We start from the raw sequence: 22,904 nt of genomic DNA, 5'->3' as shown, positions 1-22,904 counted from the left end.
ATTTATGCAAGACACATTTGTATTAATAGAGAGCAATCTTGGAAGAACTGTAAAAGGCTGCAAACTACTAAATATTAACATTTATATAAATTAAATCTGAACGCAGACATATAAAATTGCACAGCAAATAAGCAAGCGGCACTTTTCTTAATGTGAGAACAGTATATCATTCTAGCAATATGTGCAAATATGTTATAGAGACAACCCTAAGACATGAAAATTACAATAATTTTAATTTGTAAAAAAAAAAAAATGTTTACAATAATGGACTAGGTTGTGTTGGTTTATCACGTAAAGTCCTAAAATAAGTGACAAAACTGGAAAAAAGTTATGCTTTCGTGAGCTTACTGCACGTTATTTAAATATTCTATTTAAAATGTTTAATACGCGCATCTTGGAGCGCCGCTCTCGTTAAATCTTTAATTGCTTACACAACTGTGACTCACACACAAACACATGAATGACCTCCCTCCTCGGCTGCACCCCCTCCACCCAGCAGTTGGTTGGTAGAGTCCGGGACGGAGCATCATGGCGATTGACGGTAAGTCTGCCTCTCAGGTGCCAGCCCTCACCTTAAACTTTACTATGAAACAGGAATAAGAATTCTTCTATGTAGATGATCGCCTTCCGATCATTTCTGCGGCCGCGGTCTCCCTCTTGATCCACGCGGCGAGAGGCACCGCAGAGCCGGGGCGCGCGGGCGGCTGTAGCAGCGCGGGACGAATGATGCTGAAGAGATGCGGACACTTTGGTGATGCAGGACGGTTGTGATCCGCTGGCGGGATGCTCACGTGAAGTAATGCGACATGTAAACAGAGACGGAGACAGATCCGCGGGGGCTCTAACAATGTCACAGGCGAAGATATACGCGAGGAAAACATTTGTCCAAGACGCAACCACAAATAGAGAATAATTTAAATATATAATGTTAAGCTGCTGTTTCAACGAGACCGCTCTGCGGATGAATGAGATGGGATCTCGTCCACCGGAAAACAACGCTATTAGTTTAAAATTACTCTATTTCATGGCTGTGTGTGCCGTTTAGCTCCTTTAATCAACACTTAGTGTTTATAGTGACCAGCGTGGAGACGAAATTCGGCGGCTGGGCAGTGTTAATGTCACGTGTGGCCATGCGTGCATGTTGGATGAGTTTAATGACGACCTGCTTGCCAGCAGTGTCACACCTATATTAAGACAACGTCGTTCTTCGGTAGTCCATTCATTGCACTTATGCTTTGAGTATATCACACTTTAGTCCGACGAGATGTTAACAGGGGTGGTTCTTGCGTGATTGGCGCCCCGGGTGAACCGGTGCCCCCCACCACTGGCCTATATGAAGCTTCACAAATAAGAGGGTAATGTGAGTTGACTAGTTAAGGATTGAGCCACAATCCCTTTGGCAGGGGAAGAGGAGTGAAATAGACTGATTCTCTCTAAAAATATACTGCAAAGTGGTTAAATATATTTTACATGTCGCATGGTAAATGAAGAAATGTAGAATTACCTAAAAGAAAGCACATTTTTACTCTTAGGCTGCAAAAATTGAGTATTTATTTTATTATGTTCTCTTGTGTTTTACTTCATTTCTGTTTTGTTTGAGTATTTCTGCCGCTTGGTGAATTATTTAGATTTTCTGAATTGGTTTCTTTTCAATTAAGTGAGTACAAGGAAGGAATAGCCTACTCTGACAATACACTTTGTTAAGTTACGTGCAGAACCAGAAAACATTCTGGTCTGACACGTTTCTCATGCCCTTTACTCTGTAACTTCTCCAAATTTTATTCATACGGTTAGCTTTGGGTTATGATTAGACAAGGCAGCTAAAGTAATGGGGTAACCTACGTTACACTCCAAGTACGCTTAGTGTGTGAGATCACAAACTACTGATCTCCCCACTCAGTACAAGGAGGTGCCAACTCTTCATTATCTGTATCTGTATAAAAGCAATATAAAACTTATTAAAGATGCAAATAAAATACAAATGCACTGTTTTCTTTTAACGCATGGTCGCTGTGTGTTTCCTTGCTGATGACACCCTGGGCAAGTGCCCATGCGGCAAATATGGAAAAACACCACTGCTTGTGAATAATGTTAATAAAAGTAATAACATTGTATATTTGTAAAAGAAAAAAACCTTCATAACTCAGTTTGGCTGAATGCAAAAAACAAATAACCACAAGTTCTTGCTGGGCCTTGAATGTGCCAAGTGTCAGTGAGGTTCAAGACTACAAAATTGTGCATGCACATGTGCAGCGCTTTAATCTGCTTGTTGGCTTATCTAACCTCAGTGACCTTTGTATAGTCTGCAAATGTAAAAGACTATATTAATGATTTAAAAACAAATAATTATGGCACTAAATAGTACACAGTGCAGATAAGGCCAAACTGTTCTGTTGCAGTCTCACAAGCTTGGACCACTTTCTCAAATTCAACAAATGAGAGAAGAGAGCCTTAACTTTGACTTAAGATATACACACACCTGGAAAGAATTCATTCTGACTGGAATGAGTGTAAGTCCAGAGGTCTGATAATTAAAACTTCCATTTCTTTTTGGGATTGCCCAAATAAAAAAAAAAAAAAAAGTAAGTGTTCACCGAATGTCAGACAAAAGTAACACAGTAACAGAAACCCTAAACAATTTAATATTCTTAACACTAGCTAAATATGAGAAATCCCGAGCTACACTGATTAAAGTATTGTTTATTAACCAATTACTGCATACTGTCAGTTTCATAGTTAAAGGAACACTAGCTGGTAAAGGAACAAGTAATATTTTGTGAATAATTGCAATTTATCAAATATAATTATTGACATTCCTGGATATATCCACAAGGTGTCAGTATTTGGGTCCAAACCCCTCCATTCACTAAATATTATTATTTTTAAAGCATACATCTTCGTGTAAAACCGTTTGACAACTCCCTGCATTGTGTATCATTTTCTGAGAAGTGCTACAAGTAGTATATGTAGCAGCTGTGAGTTATGAGGCTTAAATCACAGAACGTTTTGAAAAAGAATCCATGGTGGACCGGATGAACTGGAGATCAAATTACATACCACTGGGCCACACTTAAAGAATGGTGTTTAAACTTTATTTACTATGAACTGCATATTGTTAAATGCTATAACAATGGAAAGGGAAAATCAACAGTGTACTGTTTTTATACAGTTTCAGAAGGTTACAACAGCAACACATTGGATAATGATTCCCCAGCTGCATCCCTGGACTTCTAAAACTAGTTTCAGCTTGCTGAAATATATTTTATGCATGTAAAGTACATACATTTTTTTATTAGGTGTTTTGATTGCAAAGTTGTAATGACACTGCACTCATTTCCAGGATCCTTGGCAGGGTTATTTTAGGTGCAGTACATTGAATACAAGTCTTTAAATATTGTTTTGGATTAATAAAAAATTAATCATTCAGCTAGGGAATAAAGTACATGTTTTGACAGTTCAAACAGTAATCCTGTTTCTTTAGCTTTTTAAAAAAAATTTCTGTGTCTTCCAGGAGGGGGGAGAAACTGTGGTGCTCATGAACTCATCTGTGCTAGACGAGGTAAAACCTTTAATACCATCTCAAAGTTTTTTTAACATCCTTGTTTATTTACAACATTTTACTGTAAATAAATGTAGATTTTATTTTTTTTTTACTGTCCTCAGAATAAAGTGTTTCGGTGAATTATGTAGACCATATCAAGTTTTGGTTCGCCTCAGCAAAAGAAGGCAGCTGTGTGTGCATGATTTATTCAGCATGTAGGTTCTGTTTCGTTCCAGGTGTCCATGTGTAAGCAACGCTTCCGCATTCTAAACAACCACGCTCCTTAAACTGCACCATCCTCTCCTCCAAAGACTTGAATCCGTATTTAGTTTTTGCTTTAACTTTGCATAAATCTGACAGATTAATTACACTCCCTTGTTTTCATTTTCGCTGAGACGAGCTCACATTTCTCTGAGGCTATTATTCATTTCAGAACGCTTCAGCGGCTGCGTTTTCACGTTCGTTAGACAGCTTGCAGGAGTCATTAGCTGGAAAAGCAAGCTGATTGAATGCTCAGAGTCCTAAGTTCAACCTCAGGTCACAGACTAATTTAGCTAGGTTTTGCTTGTTTATTTTGTCAGGTCAAAAAGATAAAAAACCTGAACACAAACGCTTATGAAGGAAAGAGGGGCATCACCTCTGCTGGCAAAAGAAATGTTGGGGATCCGCTTTCAAGTCTACATCGATGAACTCTTCAGGTTACCTCGGGCCTCTGAATTATTCAGCTGTTGTTAAAATTTACAGAGACAGAGTGATGTATGAAGCGTCATCACATCTCTTTAGCGCCAGTGCCATAAGCTGGAAGTTTTTAACAGACGGCTGTTGTGCCCACCGCTGCAGAGGTCACGCCGGCTCAGTCGGCAGTGAGAGTTGACACGTGAACCTTAAAACCACTGGATCTGATTAAGCGTGAGGGATTTATTACATGCGTGGTTACCTCAGAGCTGGATGGCTTTGTGTGTTAAGTTACAAACTATATCTGGGTTATAACACAATTGCGGTTATAAGGTAAGGCTGTCGCTTTATTATCTAACTCGTGTTTTGCCATTCTTTAGGATTGAGCATTGATCGTTTTCGGCAGAGTGCAGCAGGCATGCTGTACTACTTGAAAAAGCTGAAAAAGTGTCTTTCCTGTTGCTATGGTGAGAAAGGTCTGTCCATGCCAAGTTTAGTTCACTTTCACAGCATTTAAGGAAGATCACCATAGAGCTAACATGACTGCTTACCAAGCTTCGTAGGTTATTTTAATCAGCAACGCTGGGAACCTTACTCAACATTTTAAATGCTTTAATGCTCTATTTGAATATTTGTGGGTTTGACAGGAAGTAATATTTATCTTCAGTGTTAAATGACATATTTTATTTTAATTATATACTGCATTTTCAACAAAATCTGGTAAAAATGCTGACTAGTGTGTGTGTGTGTGTGCTCCTAAGGCACAAACCTCATGTTGAGGGGTCAGAGCGATTTAAAACAAAGCTTGCATTTACGAAAACGCTTTTAGCCTGACTATGTGGGATAACATGACATGCACAAAGGCGGGTGCAAAGGATAAATTGGTGTTCATTCTTCAAAGGCATTTTACAAATGTCCCCAATTGAGACTTTTTTTTTTTTTACTGAAATCAGTTCCAGGATCCTTGGCAGGATTTTGTAGGAAACAAAAAACGAGTCAAAAAGGTGTAAAAAGTTGAAGATAGTCATTTTAACTTAATAAAAAACTGAGCTCTTTACAGATTTTCATATTACAGGTGTGTGTGAAGATGGAAGGGGTGTTTTCCAAGGACAAATTGCATCAATTCTTAAAGCTCTGAATTGTCTTAGGGTCAATTCAATCCTTCACTAATTTGTTGATCCATTTCATGCAAACATGCGACTATTTTGTTCTTACCTATTTTCAGTTCATAGAAATAAATCTCGCTGCACAGTGGTGCTGTTGGTAGAGCTGTTGCCTTGCAGCAACAAGGTTCTGGGTTCAATTCCCAGCCCCAGTCTTTCTGCATGGAGTTTGCATGTTCTCCCTGTKCATGCGTGGGTTTTCTCCAGGTACTCATGGTTGTTTGTCCTGTGTGTCAAACAACTGGTGACCTGTCCAGGGTGACCCCGCCTCTCGCCCGGAACGTTAGCTGGAGATAGGCACCAACACCCCTCCTGACCCCACTAAGGGACAAGGGTGTAAAGAAAATGGATGGATGGAGAAATCAATCTCATTTTAAATCATAGCACATCAATTTGGTTCTGTGGTAAATTTGTCAATTTTGATGAAATATATAGAGAACATAAAAAAAATGTCCCAAAGGCTGAACTGATGCTCTGTTGGTACGAGAAGGCAAAATGACCAGTATTCTAGAGAAATAAAATCAGTTTCCTTAGCCAAGAAACTGAGTTATAAAGAACATCAACTGCAGAAACACTTTGATAGGCAAATGAATTCTGGAATAAAGCATTTTCAGCAGTGAAAATTATTAAAATACACCATTGTCATTCACTTGAAGGTTTTTGTCCATTAATCCTGCAATATAGTTCCATACTGTACCTGAAGAGTTTAAATCTGCTTCATTATTAAAATGTGTCGGTGTGAGTTTAAGCTACATATCTCCATATATTTCAAAAACTAAACAAAACAAACACTTCTTATTATAAATCTTGTCTAAAAAGTATTTTCCTTACGAGTTGTTCTTTCTTTTTAACGGTTAAAAAAAAGCTGCTCAGACTGCAGCTAATCTGCCTGACAGCCTCCTAAATGATGGTCCAATCTGATTTTTCGGGCTTTACTGAATCTACTTTTCTGTTAGATACTGCTCCTTTGAGACTCTAGTAAAAATAGCACAGGGCTGCCTGCTTGGTTACATGGAGTGTGGATGGCCTACATACACCGCCGTGGCTTATGTCTGCCTATGAAGTAAGAGGAATAATGGTTGATTCTGCTCACAGCAGCTAATGCTCACCATTTTGTCTGAAAACTTTAGACTGATTTCAGTGTGAGCTGTTTTTTTTTTTTTTTTTAAATAATAAATTATCAATAGATGATTGTTTTTAGAGTAACTCAGGTTTGTTGCTCAGGTCTAAGATTTTCCGGTTTTTTAAAAAGATTTGGTGTAATTCTTTTTTTTTTTCACTGCAGTGTTTCATTTTTCTAAAATTTTTTTCTTGTTGTCTTTCTCTTTTTCTTGTCTGTTCTCCTCTTGTCTTCCAGTTTCCCCTGAACTTCTGGGTGTTTTGTCTTCCATTGCAGCCTTCGTGGCGTTGATGGCTCTGTTTTTTCTTTACCTCAGCAACAAACTGTCTGTGCAGAGTCCCGACAATCTGTCGCATCTCAATGGACAAAAGAACCCCCACCAAGGTACTCAACACATTTACAGACTGGCCATATGACCAGAAATGCTCTCAGTTATTGGTTACAAAAATGCTCGCAGCGTGGGATATTTACAGTTGCAAAGATAGTTTGCTGTACCTGGAGAAAATATAGAAGAGCAGTGACTTTGCAAAACCTCTAAAATGAATTAAAATACCAGAAGTGAAGTGGTCAACAACCAAACAGTTCTCCTGTATTATTCATAAATCTAAACTGTGTTGTAGTGTTTGCAAGACAGAAGCATTTTCTTTCAAAGACACACATAAACTAAAATCAACAAGTCAGCCTCACCTGAAGAAAATTTAACGTCCAAAGCCAAATCTTAACCTCGGGGTCATTTTGAAGAGAGCTGAGGGCAAGAAATGTACTCAAAGTCCCATAGATTTGGTGAACAAATCCATCAACAAATTAGTTTAAAGGTTGCACACCAGAACCGCATGACTGTTATAGTTTTTTTTAATTATTTTTATTTTAACTTAAAAAGTTTAAGTTAAAAATTAAACTAAGCCAAATTCTTGACGGTTTACTTTGGTTTTCAGTTGAATTAACCTTTTGTTTCTCCCATAAGAGGTGAAAACAAGTAGGAAATTATTTATCATGGCCTCATTTGTTCATAACATATAATTCTGGCATCAATTAATTAATCAACTTCATTTATGACATTACTGGAGATTTGGTTACAGTGAGGTGTGTCAGCTTTCTTAACAAATCGGAAACTTGACAAAAACACTTGACTAAAGGTGGCCCAGTGCTTGGTACTTTAAAAATATTAAAAACAATGAAACAAAAACACTGAAAGCAGACTTATATATAGAGCCAAATTTGTACAAAGGAGAACTTAGATAATGTGAATTTTCTTAAAATTTGGCTTCACAGCTAAGCAGCAAACAGTTACCCAGTGTAGACTTACATCTATTATCAACAAGCTGGTGAATGCATGTACATACTGTGATGATGGCATCGCACCCTGCTAACCACCACATGTCTGTGTCAGTGCTTCTGATGAGGTAATCTCGTGGTCAGCGTGTAATAGAATCCCCCGACTGAGAGATGGCCTTCTTCAAGAGCTTCCAGCCAACCCTGCCGTCTGTCAACATTTCTTCCATCCTGGACTCAGTCACCAGTCGTGTGGATGATCTGGCCAACGCAGTCAGCGATGCCACATATGCCGTCAGCGACCAGCTCACCGAGCAGGTTACTACCATCATCAACAAGGTGCAGGAGGAAGAGGAAGGGGAGAACAGCAGGAGCCAGGATGCTGCTCAGGCCTCCGGCTCGCAAGAGGGCAGGGCCGGTAATAAAAGCATGTGGCAAATGCAGAGAAACTCAGACGCTGGCCAGGCCGGGTCGAAAAACAACCAAAACAGCGATGCAACCGAGGGACAGAACTCCCAGGGTCAACTGGAGTGGGAATGGAGGGACGGATGCTGGCGAGTTAAAAAGACGGAGGCCGAGCTGGCAGAAGAAGAGATGAGGAAGAAGGAGGAGAAAGAGATTCAGGAAAAAAGAGAGCAGAGAAGGAAGGAGAGGCGAGAGAGGCAGCTGGAGAAAGAAGCAGAAGCCAAAAGAAACAGAGAGGAAGCCAACGGAGGAGGGATGGAAGAGGAAGATGAGACTTCTGAGAAGACAGATGACAGAGACGGACAAGAAAGGAAGACAAATGAGAGTGAGGATCCAATATCTGCTCAGCAGAAAAGTGATGAGTGCGATAAAACTTCTTACTTAGCTGACAGCGAAATAGAAACAAAGACATCAAAACAGCAGGAGGAAAAAGACGGGGAAGCCGAAGAGGGGCAGGAGAGAGAAGCAGACAATGAGGAAGAGGACGAGCCATCTAGGTCATCTTCTAAAGTCAAAAAGAAGAAGTCGGATAAGAAAAGGGACAAAGAGAGTTCAAAGAAACCTGAGGAAGACTTAGATGTGGAGAAGAAGAAAGACAGAAGCAAGAAAAGCAAGAAGAAAAAGAAAGGAAACCAAGGTCAGAGTGAGCTGCTTCTGTGTGAACGACAAACTCTGGATCTCTCCTCAATTTCCACTCTCAACCTTTTGGAGTGTTGTCCTCTTCTGCGTCTTCTTCTTGCCTCTTTAAGAATTGCATTCACCATTACTTAAGAGATAAATGTAACGCTTGAACTAAAGCGCCCATATGTCCTGTACAGATGGAGTTGTGTCAAACAGCGAAGAAGAAAAAAGCCTGGAGGGTGTGACCCAGCAGAACATGACGTCTGCGTGGAGCAAAGGCAAACAGTCGAGTGAGCAGGGAGGGTACAGCAGTGAGGCCTCCAGTGAACAGGGTGAGCCTGCACATATGGCCTTCTCTATAGTTATGCAACATCGTTTTGAACCAGTATGGTAAGAAAAGATATGTATTTAAAGTCTCAAGGTGGCACACGACCAGTTTATAATAATTTAGAGACATGAGGAATAGTTTATAAAGAAACATATCACAGATAACAAAGAAAATACAGTCAGTAATTACAGCTTATCATAGCATAATTACTGTTGTACCATCGTATAATTACTGATAGCAGTAATTACATTAGTAATTACTGGTATGGTTACTAATATTTGCCATATTTGTCCAAGCATCTACAAGTAAAACTAATTTTCTATGACAGGACAGGTAAACGCAGATTTATGCTTTTAATTACTTAATTTAAGATGCACGTTTGAATTAAAAATAAATCTGCCAATATACTACACATGATGCAGGTTAAGCTTTGGCCTCCAGTCCTGAAGAAATTTACAAAAAAAAAAACAAAAATCAAAAACAACTTTTCAGAGTTTTGTTTTTGTTTTGTTTATTACGATAGAAGACATTAGTAAGCCTCTGTAAAATCTAGCTCAGGCTTAAGATTATTTATCTGATATTTATCTGCTGAATTACACATATGTCCTGTTGGCTGAATACATAATGAAAATAGTATGAATCAAATTAGCATCACTGGTCCGTAAAGTGTTTATTTTTTAGCTAAAAGGTTTTAATGCTATGCTAAGCTAAGCTAGCTGGCGCCCAGTCAAATGGCAGCTGGTAATGAATACAGAAAACTCAAAGGACAGCAAAGACAATTTAGAGAAACTATATATGCTTTCTATTCAAAATCTGAAATTTCAAACTTTACAAATGTCTTTACATTCACATTGTGTTATAGGAGGCGGTATTATAATGGCTGTACCCACAAACGGCCGCGCCACCTGGTGGCAAAGCAAGGAACTACAGCACAGCCTTCTGAAGACGGGATAAATATTTAGTTCAAAAGATGGGAATTGCAAAATAGATAAGTCATCAATAAGATGAACAAAATTGTAAAAAGCATTAAATCTGCTGAGTTAGCATGAGCGACTTATGACAGCTGGCAGCAAACCCAGACAGTAACTCTGTGGTCAAAACATTTTTGGATTTAATTTTGATTCTGGCAGCCATTCAACCATGGAGTCCAAAGGACACCTAATGAAAGTTTCTGCATAGCACAGTAAGTCTCGAATAACAGTGATTCCATCTCATGTTACCTCGTCTTTTGTCCCTCTCCGTCTCTGCTGTGACTCCAGCTGCCAGTATTCAGAGGATAAAGAAAGACTCCTCTCTGACTGAGCTCCAGCCTCCGCCGTACCAACACGTGAGCTCAGGCACACGCAAGTCCTCACGCTCAGAACGAGGAGTCAGGAGACCGCCGTCCCCGCAGCAATCTGACAGCCCTCGCTGCTCCAGCGAGGCCAGCGTGGAGCAGGACACCGAGAGTTACCTCAACAAAGGCTGCGAGGAGGACATTCCCAGTGACAGCACTGCTGTTCTGAGCCCAGAGGTTGGTTCTGACTCTCATTATTTCAGCTAATGAATCAATAAACTTTCGTAATGGTTTAACATCAAATGCTCTGTGGAAACTACCACAAGGAAGAGTGTAAAATTGCTATGCACCACCACATTATTTCAGTAATTTTGCATTGCCCTTGCAGGAGTGTTCATAGTCCTTGAATCTTGCATTTGAAATAACAACACAAAGTAGTTGATGATTGTTAAATAGAAGGAAATTAGCACGAGGATTTAATTTCCTTTCCTCTGAAAAGTACTGTGCGCTTTTCAGAGAACCACATTTTACCACATTTACTGCTACAAGTCGCTAATAGTTTGAACATTGAGAGACTGAGATTGTTGTTCAACTGTCTTTACAAAATAACTGTCAGACTGGATGGGGGTTTGTGTGTAAATGTCAGTTTTGCAGTCCTTGGAGTTAGATCTGCATTTTGACTAGACTATTCTGTCTAATAAAAAAGCTTTAATATATTTATTAATATTTTTTCTTCCACTTCCCAGTTATGTGCTACTTTGTGGTTGAGTGAAATAAATAGAAAAAATATGAAAAATTACACCTAAGGTTGTGGTTGGCAATATGCACTTAAAGGTTTATCGCAATATTTTGTGGTACTGATGATAAAAGTGAAAATAAGAACTACTTGTTACTACTTTGCACACAAAGAGACATGATTTGTATCACTAAGTTAATGGTATTTAATCATATTTTCAGGTTTATTAGTATGCATTGATACCCTCATTGAACAAACAGTGGAGAAAATACTAAAACAAACAATCCCAACAATATAAAACATTGTTACTTAAAATCATCGTGACAACTATATATCAAAATTCTTATCACAATACACGATAAACGATACGATAAATGCCCACTCCTAACCTCAGGATTTTTAAAAAATTATTATTTAAGTGGTTATTATTGGCAAAGAGTTAATGTTTACTTTACCAGTCAGCACCAGAATGTGAATGTAACTCCTCTGTTGTTTTTTTAAAATGTTTTTTAGGACGGTTCTGGTCTCCAGCTTCCTTCGGCCTACGAGCCAGAGCCCATCGCACAATACGGCACGCTGGACGTCGCCTTCGAATACGATTCCACTGAGCAGTGGTTGGCCGTCACGGTGACGGCCGCCACCGACATCCCCGCTCTGAAACAGACGGGCAACATCGCCTGGCAGGTCCACCTGGTCCTGCTCCCCACCAAGAAGCAGCGGGCCAAAACGGGCGTGCAGAAGGGTCCGTGTCCCGTTTTCACGGAAACATTCAAGTTTTCCCGGGTGGAACAGGAGGCCCTGGGGGACTACGCCGTTCGCTTCCGCCTGTACAGCATCCGACGGATGAAAAAGGAGAAGGTCCTGGGAGAGAAGGTGTTCTACCTGACTAAGCTGAACTTGCAGGGGAAGATCGCGCTGCCCGTCACGCTGGAGCCTGGCTCTGAACTTACAGTGAGAACATCTTATAAAATTTTACCCCCCTTTAAGCCGACTTCACATGAAGCTGCATAACTTGTTTTGTTTTTTTTCTGTCATGCCAGGGTTGTGGCTCTCTTGTAAGTGTGTCTCGTAGCGCAGGTGCTTTGTCCTACCGCTCCACCGAAGACTCATCGCTGCCAGAGGTCCTCCTGGGTCTCATTTATAACTCTGCCACAGGACAGCTTTCTGCTGAGGTTATACAAGGAAGCCACTTCAAAACTGCAGCTTCTGATAAACCTGTCAGTAAGTACTAAAGCTGTGATGTGGAAGCCCTTATCTCTTGAATTTAGTTCCGGCTTGCTGTGAATTTCCTATTACTGCAATTTTATTTTTCTTTCGCTACAATATCTGTCTGTCAAACTGGCTGCTACGAGGAGAAAAAGGTCAACTCACGATGAAAATGTAGAATACAACAGTGCATAATTTAAAACTACAAACCTGTATTGACTCAGCTTTTTTATTCTAGTTTTGGTGAGGTCCAGCTCATCCTTTACAAAGTGCTACAGATGTTGCATTTGTCAAACTCTCTCCTGCAGAATTATTAATTCTTTCGTTAAAGATGTTGTCTAGGAAGCAAGTTTCACATTCCAGATGGAAAAGGATGAATCCTTTTCACATTTAAGGAACCCAACTATTTAATATTAACCCCTTGGAGAATTCTGGGACGTGCCAGAGAAATGGCAGAATCCAACTCTGGACAGAAATAAATACTAGTCTGGGGAAATGAAACATTGGTGACTTCTTTCCTTGATATGTTGCAGGCTACGTATCTGCTTTTGGAAAGGAGTTGCATTTAACTCCCAGAGAGATTCATCTTGACAAATTTTACTTCTCTACGCAGCTATCAAAAATACTTAATAGTCAGTTTGACATGCAATTTGCAACGGAGACGGACTCTCTGGTGAACATCACGTTCGTTAAGTTTACCATCTTTCTTCTTTCCTTTCTCCTGTGTGCTGTGGGGTGTGTCCACTCTCAGACGGTCTGTTTTGTTGTGTGAAACACTTCGTAGGGGGACAGCTGTATATCATGAGAGGTAAGGCTAAATAAATGTCTAGAAGTTTAAAACTTTTGGTACAGTCCCAGCAGGTTAATCTGCGTTCTTCAGACTGAAATGATTATTTATGAAAAAAGAAAACAAACAAGCAAAAAAAAAAAACAAACTTGATCTAAAGAATCAAACTACCCCTAATCATTCATTCAATTGTAGTGATATGCAATTCAGAATGTCGGTTTATATTTACATTTTTATATTTAAAGTTATATATTTTTTTATTATATATACATTTTTTATGCTATGTATGTTTCACTCTCATTGCATTTAAATGAAGGCACTGAACGTGCCTTCATTTAAAAAAGGACAGTGGTAAATCTGACAAAGGGGAATAAAAATGTGAAATTCTATTTTTATTTAGCCGGAGAATCTCAAAAGACATATTGGTTATTTTTATACAGTGTTGTGAACAGTTATTTTGTCTTAAAACAACATGTAAACAATACTAAAATGCACATTTTTGACAAAATTAGGGGGGAAAAAAAGTGGAGTGTTTAGGATAATATTTAAATGCTGTAACTAACAACAGCTCTCGGTTGATCTCTGTTCGCCTTGTTGAGAGATTACTGGCAACAATTTGTCTTTATTTCGCAGAAACTAATTGTCACTTTTGCATTAAGGAGTTTTTTTTCTTTTTTTGTGTGTGTATATTTTCTGGTTAAAGAAGCCAAACTGTTGATGATGATTGACTTGTAAAAGCAATCGAGAAAAGAGTAAAACATCCAAGGGGCACTTTATGTTCACTTATTAAAATGTCTGTTGCAGTGCTCAATTTTAACCACTTGATGGCACTCCATCCCTGATCTCCCGTGCGTCTCTCCTTCCAGACACTTACGTTAAGCTGACCATGCTGGACTCCAAGGGCAAAGAGATGTCCAAGCGCAAGACGGCGGTGTGCCGCGGCCAGCCCAACCCCACCTACAAGGAGACGTTTGTCTTCCAGGTGGCGCTCTTCCAGCTGTCCGAGGTGTCGCTGGTGGTGTCCGTGTTCTGCAGGCGGAGCAGCATGAGGCCCAGGGAGAGGCTGGGCTGGGTCTCCTTGGGCCACAGCAGCACCACCGAGGAGCAGCAATCCCACTGGACAGAGATGAGGGAGGCAGAGGGGCAGCAGGTCTGCCACTGGCACACTCTGACCGACACCTAGGAGACGTTTTGTGAGGATTGATGAGCAACCGTAAAGAGCATCCAAAGCTCTGGAAGAGCAGGGAACACCTTCTGCGTACGAGTGTCCTTGTGTGCGGTGGATTCAGGTGTGAGGGTGGGCGCTGCTTCCCGGTCCTCACTGCCAGGCTGCATGGCTGCCCTGTAACCTGCCACAGGGCCGATTTCACGGAGAAGGATTCATACCTCCGACTCCAGCCTTTTGAACGACACACTGTTAACAAAAAACTGACACAGTAATTCAGAAGTTAAAAACAATTTGTTTTCTATTAAGAGATTATTTTTCACAGCAAAATCCGCATGCACACCAAGTGTTTACAGGACCAACATGACGCAACACCGTCCAGACGGCTTCAGCCTTTGAATCTCGGACCAAAGAGTTTGGTCCCGGACCGGCAAGACTCCTTCCAGTTATTTTCTGGGCTTCAGCTATCACCAGCATACCAGACATTTCTCCAGCACTGACAAAAGAGGATGCAAAGAGTGGACTGTTACAAGAGTCCTGCAACATGCTGCAACTTATGCTTACGAGCTGTTCTTTTTACGACATGTTTACATGCACACGGCGTTATGCAAGATAAATTACTTGGTTTGCTCCGGTTTTTTTTTTTTTTTTTAAATGAGTTTTGGATATCTTTCATGGTTTTATATATATATATATATATAAATCATTTGCATAACTCTGAAAAACTATGCATATGATGCAAGAAGGGTGCACTTCTTCCCTGCGCTTGCCGAGTCTCCCACGGGATTTTGGACACAGCTCTGCATGCCGTCTGCACTGAAGGACAGCTTCCCTTCCTGCGTAACACAGACTGAGCCTGTTTCACCGTTCAGCCTTCTGACAGCTCTGCCATGTTCGTTCATGTAGAAACACGGCGCATCACGCCGGGCCGAGGAGGAGGAGGAGGAGTATGCAAAAGGCCGCACAAGTCCCAATAAACTGCCCTCGCAGTTTATTGGTACTTGCCAGCGCTGATGGGCAACCTCAGCTGTGCTTCCCGGGGTGGAGCGAGGAATGAAGAAAAAAAAAACTGAGTTAAAGACAGAAGAATCGTATTCTTTTTTTTTTTGAAAATATGTTTCATAAAGGCTAAACAAATATTTGACAGGAGCGGTATAAGGTTCTACCTGTATGCTGAAACGCTGAGCTGTGAGAGCAGCTGTGAGTTAGAAAGAAGAAGAAAAATCTTCCCTGAGGACAAATGAAAACTCCAGAGTCACACCCTTCCCTCCCTCCCTCCACCAGCTGGCTCCGCTTCAGAGGCGTGGGCAGCCCGCTCTGCTCTCGTTCTGTCGAAGCGTGCTGCGGTCACACCTCATCAGTGGTATTCATTTCAAATGAACGAAGAACGCATCCAGAATTTCTAACAGTTCTTTTTTTTTTAAATTTCTTTTATTAAAAGAGATTGAGTGTAAAAAATGAAATCATTCCACTGTTGTTCTCCCCCCACCCCCTACTTCTTTTTTCTTTGGCATCTTCACTAAAACATGTTTCAAAGTCCATGGCGCATGGAGATGGTCAAATCTGGACTGGATTATTCCATATTAAACTTGAGTTCTTTTATTAATAGTTTGATATTTTTTTGTTGATAAAATTTCCCCCCCAAAAAATGAAGTGTCAGTGCTTTGCTTGGCATGTTAACACACATGGGCCCAGTTTAAATGACGTGTCAGTGACTAAAAATGAAAACGATTAAGAGTTTGGAGAAAAACTTAGGTTTTGAAGTTGCTAATGTGTTTTCAATGCAAAGTTACTTTATTCCATACGGAGCCAGACACGGAAAATCGAGTAAAACCTTCAGTGCCTTCATAGGAACTGGGATTAAGGGGAATAATTTCACATTAACACTCAATTTCAATGTCAGTAGGTAATTATTAGGGGATTTCCACTTCTGCTTTATTTGCATGTTTTACAGTTTGTCTTCGCCCACATCCCAATTATCATGCTGTTGAGACCCTCTGAAGCTTTTTGCAATTGTGAAGAAATGTTTTCAGTTAATTTTGCTCATTGAAATAGTCACATGCTGTGTTTGCAAAAGTGTTTGTACCTAAACTGTCAGTTTGTATTAAATTTTTATTTATTTCAGGTTTTGAATGATGGAGCAAAACAAAGCGGCGCAGAATTGAGGAGAGAAAAACAATAAATGGTTTCCGACGGTTTTTACAAAAAAAAAAAAAGAAGAAAAAAGAAAGTGGTTTGCGTTTGTACTCTGACACCCATAAATAAAATCCAGTATTCTCCCAATTGGTAAATAGTCCAGCTGTTCAGAGGGTTTGCTGCAGAAAATTATTCAACAAGCAGAATCATGAAAACCAAGAAAAGCACTGGGCAGATAAGGGCTTTTAATGCCCAAAGTGAAGAGCCGTGGTGGCAGCATCATGGTGTGGGAGCGCCGTTCCTCCGGAATGGCAGACAAACTAGTCAGAACTGATGGGAAGTTAGATGGAACTGAATACAGAGCGATTGTGGAAGAAAACCTGTTAGCAGAGGCAAAGATGTGGAACTGAAGAGAGGATTCCCCTTCCAGCAGGACAACAGCTCAGGACAGATGGCCAAAGTTACAAACGAATGAACATGCTGTGACCCGAGACAAAGTACTGACCTAAACCTAATAGAGAATCTGTGCCACAGCTTGAAAACTGCTCAGCAAAAAAAAAAAATGTTATTCAGAGGGAGCTGAAAACATATGGACGACAAAAAACTTCCAGATTCATTTTTTTGTAAAAACGTCAAAAACCCGAGAATCGTTTTACATTCACAGCCATATGCTGCTGCTTTGTGTTGGTCTTTCAGAAAAAGAAAAAAAAAAAACAGATGTTTGTGGCTGTAAGGTGACGAGACGTACTAAAACTCAAGAGGTAGGAATTCCCTTTGTGAGAATCAAAAGACGTTAGTAGACATAAAAATGAGGAAATGAGTCGAGGACATTTTTTTTTATTAGACAAGTTTTTATTCCCACTCATCTGGCCTTTGAATGGCATGTCTGACGCCGTCATCAGTCTGACAGCTCAAGCAGCGGTGCAGGTGGCTGGAGCCTGACCAGGGAGCGCATATTTTCATCAATATTTACACCTTGCAGGGTGACTGCAGCCTTTTAGATTGATTCTGCTTCAAGCCACAGAAAACGAGTTGTGCCACTGACGCTTGAAGGGGGGGGATATACACGGAGGGAGAAATGCTGACCCAAACTGAGCCCTTAGGACTTGGTCAGAGTCGAAAAGTAATTACAAATATCCTGGAACGAGAGCCAGGCTGCTTGTAATAGAGGAATAAGGAAATGTGGGTTTTTTTTTTTTTTGGTCGTTTTGCAACACGTCTAATAAAAACCGACTCCAATTTTGTCTAAGGAAAACAGGCCTGATTCCATCTATTTGGCCCTCGAGTCAGAGGCACCACAAGGCTTTCATTGGCAGCAACATTAATGGGATGTCTCATTTAGGTTGGGATCTGAGTGATCAGGAACAAGCAACCACAACATTATGGTTTTATTGCATGTCTTATCAAGTTTAAAAACAGCCTTTTTTAATAACATTATTAATAAATATACACAATGTTGTGAAAGTTCCATAAAAGCATCCTCACAGAGTACAAATGCTGGGAAAGAACACCAATTTGAGCTTCTTCTGTTTTTTTTTTTTGTTTTTTTTGCTCCTCCAAGTTTTATATTAAGATTACAGAAAATTAACAGACAGTCAAATAACGAGAGACTTTGGATTTATAATACATGATGGGTTAGGCTTCGGTGGTTTGATGAGGGTCGTACCGTTCTGCATCCCTTTAGTGAGCACCTTGCAGATTTATGCCGTGTAGCTGCAGACATCGTACTCATTTGGCAAAACAAAAAAAACAAAACAAAAAAAAAAAGAAACATTCATCAAGCAAAAGGTAAAAAGAACAGATGTAAAAAGTTACCATCTACACGAGACGCGCTCCAGATCTGTGCCGCAAAAGGCAGGACTTGCCGTTACGGTGACGACATTCAAGCTTTCCGAACTCTGGGAACAGGCCTCATGCTGTCAGCTCAGTACAAGCACACGAATGGTAGCAAAGGAAAACGGGAGCACATTAAGTATCTTTAGAGGCCAGATCAACGAGTTGTTGTTTTGGACCATTTCTTCTCTCAGATCATTACCCTTGCGCTCCTCCGTGAGACAAAACAAAATGAATTAGCGCGATGTGAATGTGCTAGTAGGAGGGAAATTTGTCACAATTTGACGGAGGAAGAAAAACTGTTGCCTGTAGTTTCAGATTTAATGACCCAAGTGCGTGGTTCTAGTCAGAAGTTTACATACACTCCTCATGGACACGATGGACATTAATTTGAATATTTGAATGATGCATTTGAACTGTTTTTTTCTTGCAACTTCAGTATTGCATAAAAAAAAATGGTGCGCAGAAGTTTCGCTTAAATATCTATATTTACAACTTCCAAAGCTTCTGACAAGATCCTGGCTGAATATTGGACAACTCTTCTTAGCAGAATTAATAGAGATTATTTTATAATTGGTTTGTTTCCCCTCACTGAAGCAGCTTAAAGCACTATATTCACATCAATAGTAATAGTTCCTGCACAGTTCCTATGTGAGAGTTTAAACTTTTCCACCAGGAAAGAATAACGAGAAAAATTTAAGTCAAGGAAGGAAATAACGAAGTGCTCAAGGAAGTGAGGGAGCAAGAGACAATGGACAAGGAAAGGAAGTACATGTAAAACAAACTGGGAACTGAAGGCAGAAGCAAGAACATGTCATTAGGCAATAGTATAGAGATTAAAGACTGGAAAGAAAATTATTTCTCCATACTTATAAATACCAAAACGAAAAAACAAAAAACTGCAGGGCAGGAAAAATAACGTGAGCCTTCAACAGCATGTTTGATCTGGTTTGGTATTATTGTACCGTTGAAACACTCAACTGTGTTCACGTTTTCACGGTTTGGGTCAGAACTCAATCTGTCAGAAGAAAGGAAACGGGGAAGGATGTTCAAGAACCACCAAGCCTCAATCGCAAACAACAACATGCTGGAATGTCAGCATCGTGGTCTACAGCAAACTCAGCATAACATTAACGTCGACTGGGAGGGTTCTGAACAACTACTACTGCACGGTCCAACATCGGCACATTCAAACCGGATTGAAATCTGCAGCTGCCCACATGGACCAGCCCAATTCCTTCTTGAGGATTTTTACCGTCAGTGGAGACGAGGATTGTCACGATAACAGGAAGTTTATTCGGAGATGTCAGATTTTAAAATCTAAGCACACTACCAAGTGTCAAGGGCAGTTGTGCTGGTTTAATAATGTTGCTCCAGTTCATTTCAAGAGACACTGGTGTATTTCACGAAGTGAATGGAAAAATGGAAGACTAAAACCTCCAAACTGTTTTCGTTCACATCAATTACATACACTCCTCATGGACATGAGGATAAAGTTGTATGGTCTGGCAGGGCAAGTCAAGACTAGTACTAGAATAGACCTTCTAGTGAAAATGTATAACCTGCACTTCAAATGGAGCTTTGTAACAAGAGAACAAACCAATTTATTTGAATTTTACCAATTCTGTAGTGGTCAGAGGTCAAACATCCAGCCTGGGTTATGTGTGGATCATTCTGATGGTTGTTAAGGTATAAACTTAATCAGAAACCCCCCAAAATGTGTGTGTATGCATAATGAGTAAACAAAAAAAAAAGCAATCAAAAATAAATTGAAACTAGCTCAACAAATTGCATTTAATAATCACAGAAATGTTATATTTTTACCCATTGATATGGGATTTATGCTGATGAGTGTATATAAACTTCTGACTATGGTTTTACAGACCTCTAATTGCATCCATAATACATTCCACTGAAACTGTGTTGATTTTTGTGATATTTAATCATTTTCAGCCATTTGGTTAATATCACTTCATTAAAAATGACTTGAGTTGGACAGCCTGATTGTTAGTTGTATTGACACATTTGAGGCATTATGGTGACCGCTAAAGTGAATTCCCTCTGGAGGACGCAACGCTGCAAAGACATGATTGGACTGAGCTGTTGTCATTTTTGATTTCCCAAAAGGCAGGGAGGTCTCAAAGTTTCCACTAGACGTAAATTTACACATTTAAACGACATTATTTAAAAATTAAAAAAAAAAAAAAAACTGTCCGATAAAATACGTAGGACCATCAGTGCTTGAGTTTGAAGAACAGTTTTCAACTGAATCGCTCTCAGCTGAAGCCATAATTCCGTCTGTTACTTCTGCAGCTCCACCATCAGGAGGAGTGAAGAAGTTTCTGTACACTGTAGGTCTGCCTGCTTTTCCGTGGCAGGCAGGTAAGAGGTGCAAATATCTTCTGTAACTAGTGGTTGATGATTCAACATGATTGAAACGGCGTGTAAGAAACAAAAAAATAAAAACAAGAAGTGACGTCCGCTGAAAAGGCTTCATTTCTCGGCAGTGGTTTCTCTCAACCTACACTCTCTGAATTTCCAGCTGGTTAAGGTTAAACGTTCGATCCACCTCCACAAAATCCGAGCCCGAAAGCTTCCTCCTGCATATTTATCCTGCAGTCCAGCCGTCAGTCTTCATCACTACCTGCAGTGGATGTTTCAGTCTATCAATCTCTCTCCCCCTCCGGCCGCCTGCGAAGACGCTCGACCCCCAGGCTAGATGAATTTGAAGCACTTTGTCTTATCGTGGGGCAAGCGAGTCTTAAACAGCACAGAGTCCACTCTGAACTGCGTGTATAGCAGCGGCATGTAACCGTACACCTTGACAAAGAAGTTGATGCATTTGTGGCGCTCGTGGAAGTGCGAGTCGTCGTGTGAAAGGGCCTGAGGGCAGCCGGGGCAGCGGAACGTCCAGCGCGAGGTTACCTGAAATAAAACAGAGGGACCGTAAAGTCACAGTTTTTCACTTTGAAAGGCAATTTGGCAGTCTTCAAAACACACCGCTAACTGTTGCTGAAGGCCCTCTGGTAGGGAAGGAGTGTGTAGATTTACGATGTCGGTCTGTCGTAAACACGCCGTCTAGTAATAAATGTCCTTCCAAGCGAAATTCTGGGGAAAACTCAGGCGTAAAGAGCCGATTCGATCTGCCGTTTTGTAATTCATAATTGTGTGTGTGCAATATTGAAAGTGCCAGTTTGAGTAATGGCATGCCTAAACGGGCACAAACAAAAATACACAGGGTCTGAAGAGAATGGATGGATTAAATGCAAATAAGACGAGCAGCAGAAGGTAATAGCAGCATAAAGTTCTCACAACTTTGGGATTTCTCACTTTACAGTCAAACTTCTGCGCATTTTATGTAGATTTTATGGATTAACCAACACAAAGTAGAGCATTATTCCAAAGTGGGGGAAAAAATTATACTTTCTAAAAGTTATCAGTAAAAATCTGAAAACTGACTCAAAACATAACACCATCCTTCAAAGCAACAACACCTTCGGCACATCTAAATGTTGAGGTTAATATCCACTTTTCTTTGAGAAGAGCTGAAGCTCATTATCAGTTTTCAGATCACTAAAAGAGATGATTTTATCCTTTATTTAAACCAGATGTTTTTTGTGCTTTCAAAACATGCAGGTCAGATTGGGGAATCAAAGACTGTGGCTGATATCACATCATTCACCTGATTGAAAAAGGCTAGAAATATTAGTTTTGGTTTCATCTGATTAGTACTTATTCTTCCCTGGAATAATGTTTTGTGACATAACCCTGGACTTGGACTTCTCCACAACCTCATCCGTCATCAAAAAAGTAGAAAACTAGTAAATAATTTCCTTCAGTTTCACAATATGTCACTACTATATGCTGATCCTCCACATAAAAATCACCGTAAACATTTTTGCAGTGTGTTGGTTGTGATGTAATAAAAGGTGAAAAGTTCAGGAGATGCAAATATTTTATCTTCACTGTACAGAAGTTTATGAACAACAAATAGAAATGTTTGAATTATTGATAGCAAAAGTTAAACAGGTGATAAAAGGCAAAATGTCAAGGCTAAAAAAAATTCAAAATTTTTCATAAAACAAATAGGAACAAGAACCAGAATAACATGCAAAAACGTAGAAAAAAAAAAAGTCCAGGTTCAATTTTAACACGTCGACAAAATTAATAAGTGTGTTTGGCAATCAATAAAACAAGTTAAGAAAAGTCATGTTTAAACCTCTACAAATGCAGACTTATCTTCTCTTAGCGCACCAAAAAGCAGCTTTCTGTTCTTCCAAGTGGCTTCAAAACTCTCAATTATAGTGAGTGATGCGGCACACAAAGCAACACTGTACTGGTGGAAGTGGTTTTGAGGTCTGAACATATTTCAAGAACAGTGCTTGTTGGAGATATAAAGTGTTAAAAACAGATTTAAGTGTTGAGTGGTGGTAATTTTCTCCGTCTGGCAGACTTTTTACAGAGCACATTTTATTGCACAAGGAATCATTTGTGCACTTAAAAGACAAAAGACAAAAACTGTAAAGAAAACAAAAAACAAAACATATTATGAAAATGAACAAGCTCAAGAGGAACTAGCT

At 40.0% G+C, this 22,904-nt stretch overlaps 3 protein-coding genes across 4 annotated transcripts in view; 2 read left to right on the top strand and 1 right to left on the bottom strand.

Moving 5' to 3' along the window:
- The first annotated feature begins 309 nt into the window (after positions 1-309).
- On the top strand, positions 310-7,977 carry LOC103457378 (synaptotagmin-14-like). Its single transcript, XM_008397457.2, has 4 exons — positions 310-541; positions 3,512-3,559; positions 6,737-6,883; positions 7,890-7,977. Exons 1-4 carry the CDS (start codon positions 529-531, stop codon positions 7,904-7,906), a joined length of 225 nt encoding a protein of 74 aa, XP_008395679.1. The 5' UTR covers positions 310-528; the 3' UTR covers positions 7,907-7,977.
- Positions 7,932-18,241, top strand: LOC103457376 (synaptotagmin-14-like). Of its 2 annotated transcripts, XM_008397455.2 has the most exons (7): positions 7,932-8,873; positions 9,055-9,189; positions 10,445-10,698; positions 11,711-12,148; positions 12,238-12,418; positions 13,155-13,211; positions 14,057-18,241. In XM_008397455.2, exons 1-7 carry the CDS (start codon positions 7,946-7,948, stop codon positions 14,371-14,373), a joined length of 2,310 nt encoding a protein of 769 aa, XP_008395677.1. In that variant the 5' UTR covers positions 7,932-7,945; the 3' UTR covers positions 14,374-18,241. The 2 variants fall into 2 exon arrangements, with proteins under 2 accessions (XP_008395677.1, XP_008395678.1); XM_008397456.2 differs by lacking the exon at positions 13,155-13,211.
- Positions 18,034-22,904, bottom strand: part of extl3 (exostosin-like glycosyltransferase 3) — a 30,911-nt gene continuing 26,040 nt past the window's right edge. The window contains exon 6 of the mRNA XM_008397458.2: positions 18,034-21,249. Coding sequence (XP_008395680.1) covers positions 21,040-21,249 — 210 coding nt within the window. The 3' untranslated portion in view covers positions 18,034-21,039. The remainder of the gene's footprint in view (positions 21,250-22,904) is intronic.

This window comes from Poecilia reticulata, linkage group LG21, assembly GCF_000633615.1.
Source record: "Poecilia reticulata strain Guanapo linkage group LG21, Guppy_female_1.0+MT, whole genome shotgun sequence".
Lineage (NCBI taxonomy): Eukaryota > Metazoa > Chordata > Actinopteri > Cyprinodontiformes > Poeciliidae > Poecilia > Poecilia reticulata.
This window is presented reverse-complemented; position numbering and strand designations above follow the sequence as displayed.

Coding starts and splice junctions, on each gene's coding strand:
- LOC103457378 (XM_008397457.2), top strand. Junction 3,560..6,736: donor ACTCATCTGTGCTAGACGAG/GTAAAACCTTTA, acceptor CTTGTCTTCCAG/TTTCCCCTGAACTTCTGGGT.
- LOC103457376 (XM_008397455.2), top strand. CDS start 7,946: ATGGCCTTCTTCAAGAGCTTCCAGCCAACCCTGCCGTCTGTCAACATT. Junction 8,874..9,054: donor GAAAAAGAAAGGAAACCAAG/GTCAGAGTGAGC, acceptor TGTCCTGTACAG/ATGGAGTTGTGTCAAACAGC. Junction 10,699..11,710: donor CTGCTGTTCTGAGCCCAGAG/GTTGGTTCTGAC, acceptor AATGTTTTTTAG/GACGGTTCTGGTCTCCAGCT.